Source organism: Leptosomus discolor, chromosome 6 (genome assembly GCF_034619465.1).
Source record: "Leptosomus discolor isolate bLepDis1 chromosome 6, bLepDis1.hap2, whole genome shotgun sequence".
Lineage (NCBI taxonomy): Eukaryota > Metazoa > Chordata > Aves > Leptosomiformes > Leptosomidae > Leptosomus > Leptosomus discolor.
Window position 1 is genome coordinate 52,796,496 of NC_141396.1, and position 3,150 is coordinate 52,799,645.

Genomic DNA, 3,150 nt, shown 5'->3' on the forward strand with positions numbered 1-3,150 from the left:
TCACACTTGAGACAGGGGCATCTGCTTGGGGTAGGAGACAGAGCTGGCAGTGCCCGATCTCCACGTCAGGCCGGTGCTGACATCGCTGTAGAGGGAGCCGCCGCCTCCAGCCCCAAGTCCTCCTGCTGCGGCGATTGCCGCCTGCCCACCTGCTCCTGCCCCCGTGCCCCCAGCCACGGCAGCACCTTTGCTGGCCCAGCAGCAGCGGGTGCAGAGGGCCCTCCAGGACTCAAGGGTCTTGCCAGACCAGACCCAGACACCGGAGGTGATGCCCACCACCAGGCACATGAAGTACTTGAGCATGAAGACAGCGTAGTCAGGGCGGCGGGCCTGATCAGGCTGCTGGTCGCGCAGGCAGGGGCAGTTGTGCGTGGCCTCCCAGCGGGGCCGGTTGTGCTGCTCGTAGAAGAGGCAGGCGACCACGCTGGCAGCCGGCACAGTGTAGAGCACGGTGAAGAGCCCCAGGCGTATCATCAGCTTCTCCAGCTTGTGGGTCTTGGTGGGGCCACCCTGCTGCTTGATGACGCTGCGTATGCGGAAGAGCGAGACGAAGCCGGCGAGCAGGAACATGGAGCCGATGGCCAAGTAGATGAGCAGCGGTGCCAGCACGAAGCCCCGTAAGTTCTCCAGGCTCTGGTTGCCCACGTAGCAGATGCCAGCCACAGGGTCCCCGTCCACGGAGCTGAGCGCCAGCACGGCGATGGACTTGACACTGGGGAGCAGCCAGGCAGCCAGGTGGAAATACTGCGCGTAGCCGGCAATGGCCTCGTTGCCCCACTTCATGCCGGCGGCGAGGAACCAGGTGAGGGAGAGGATGACCCACCAGATGGAGCTGGCCATGCCGAAGAAGTAGACGAGCAGGAAGACCACGGTGCACAGCGCCGGGCCGGTGCTCTCGTACCGCACGTGCTCGGCCACCGCCAGCTCCGGCTGCAGCTCGGCCGCGCCGCCCGCCGCGCCGCGCCCCCCCGCCGCCGCCGCTCCCGCCGCCGCGCCGCCGCCGGCCCCCGCCGCCCCGGCCCCCGCGCCGCCCGCCCCCGCCCCGCCGCTGCACGCCACCTTCTCGTGTCCGGCCACCAGGCGCACCAGGTAGCCGAGGGAGACGAAGAGGTAGCAGGCGGCCAGGAAGATGATAGGGCGCTCGGGGTACTTGAAGCGCTCCATGTCGATGAGGAAGGTGGAGACGGTGGCGAAGGTGGAGAGGAAGCAGAGCACGGACCAGAGCCCGATCCAGAAGGCGGTGAAGGCGCGCTCGTCGGGGCTGAAGTAGGGGTTGTGGCAGGGCAGGGCGCAGTTGGCGATCTGCCCCGTCTTGACGCGGTTGTAGAGCGGGTGCCGCTCGCTGGACACCGACACCATGGGCGCCCGGCACTGGCAGCCCGGCTCGCAGGGCGGCGGCGGCCGCGGCTTGCGCGGGGCCTCGGCCGGCGGAGCGGCGGCGGCGGGGGGAGCCTTGGCGGGGCCGCCGGGCTTGGCGCCGCGGAGCGGGGGCTTGGCGGGCGGCGGGGCGGCCGTGGTGAGGTCCGTGCGGTTGTAGTCCATGCAGAGCGTGTCCGGGCTGCCTTGCTCGGGGAGGCGGTCGCAGCGCATCCTGTCGGGCCAGGCGAAGCCGTACTGGCGCATGAGCGGGGCGCAGCCGGCCTTGGCCCGCTCGCAGACGCTGCGGCAGGGCGGCAGCGGCTTCTTATAGTCCTCCAGGCAGATGGGGGTGTACATGCTGCAGAGGAAGAAGCGCAGGTCGCTGGAGCACTGGATCTCCACCAACGGCCAGAACTGGTGCACCTCCAGCCCGGCCTCGTCCTGCGTGTCGTGGTTGAACTGGTTGGGCATGTAGGTGTAGTTGTAGCCGATGCCCTTGCAGAGGGGCACGGTGATCTCCTGGCACGACAGCTCCTTGGCCGAGGAGGAGGAGGACGCGGCGGCGGCGGCCGAGGCGGCGGCGCAGCCGGCGCGCTGCAGCAGGGACAGGGCGGCGAGCAGCAAGGCGATTTCCAACAGGTAACTCCACTCCATGCTCGGCGGCGGGCGGCGGCCCCGGCTCCTCTCCCGTCCCGCTCAGCAGCCACGGGAGCGCGGCGCCACAGCAGCCCCCCGCCCCGGCTACCCCTCTGGGGGGCGGAGGGCGGCCCCCTCCGTGCCGGCCGCAGGTGAGAGGGCTCGCAGCCCCCGCGGGGGGGGCTCCGTCGCCCGGGAGGGAAGCACTCGGTGAGGGGGAGCCGCCGGCGAGCCCCCGGCGCGGCGCCGGAGGAGGGGGTTCCGCTCAAGGAAGGCCCCTCAGCCGCCGTCGCATCGCTCCTCTCGGGGCTGGCCGCGCAGGGGTGGTCGCCGCTTCTCTCGCCGCTGCTCCAGCGCCGGCCGAGCGCGGAGCGCCGGCGGCAGAGAAGTTTCGCCGTCAGTGCCCGCGCGGCGCGCTCAAGATGGCTGAGGCGTCCCGGGGACCAGGCGGTGCGCCCGGCGGCGCCGGGCTCCCACCGCTCCGAGCGGGCGGGCAGCGGCGGGGCCGGTGCTGGGGCGGCCGGAGCGGCTCCTCCTGCCGCCCGCCCGAGCGCCCGCCTCTGGGGGCGACCGCCAGCCGGCCGGTCCTCGCTCTCCGCCGCTGTCGCCGGCGGGACAAGCCGGCCCCTCCTGGCCGCGATCGCGCCACCTGAGCCGCGGAGCGAGCGCGGCAGCGCCTCCGCGCAACTTCTCGCTCTCCGGCCCCGGCAGCGCCACTCCGGCCGCCGCGCTCTCATGAATATTTATAGGGAGCGCCGCCAGGCCCCGCCTCCATCGCGTTGGCCGCCTATCACTCGGGCCCGGGCGGGGGGCGGCCGGCCCCAGCCCTCCTTAAGGTGGAGCCGGCGCCCCGGCCGCGGCGTGGAGCCCCTCAGCCGCGGGGACGTGGCGGTGGTTCTCCCGCGTTGTAGGGGCTCCTGGCGGCGCGGAAAGGTGCGGTTCTGCGCCGCGGGACGCTCCCTGCCCGGTGCGTGGGCTGCGGCAGGCGAGCACCGGCCCGGGCTGCTGCAGGGAGCTTCTCCCCTTGCCGGGGCTCCCGGTCAAGTCAGGTTCGCTCCGGGAGCAGCAGCAGTTCAGCAGCCGCCCGCAGTCTCCTCGGAAGCGGTTTTCTGTCACATCTTTGCCACCCGCGGGAGCTCCCCGCCTATGCCCGTT

The 3,150-nt window shown here is 72.6% G+C and overlaps 1 protein-coding gene across 1 annotated transcript; it reads right to left on the reverse strand.

Moving 5' to 3' along the window:
- Window positions 1–2,013, reverse strand: FZD8 (frizzled class receptor 8). The gene has a single exon (XM_086466385.1). It carries the CDS (start codon window positions 2,011–2,013, stop codon window positions 1–3), a length of 2,013 nt encoding a protein of 670 aa, XP_086322511.1.
- Window positions 2,014–3,150: the final 1,137 nt, after the last annotated feature.

What these genes read in the sequence shown, in the direction of transcription:
- FZD8 (XM_086466385.1), bottom strand. Translation starts at nt 2,013, where the DNA reads ATGGAGTGGAGTTACCTGTTGGAAATCGCCTTGCTGCTCGCCGCCCTG.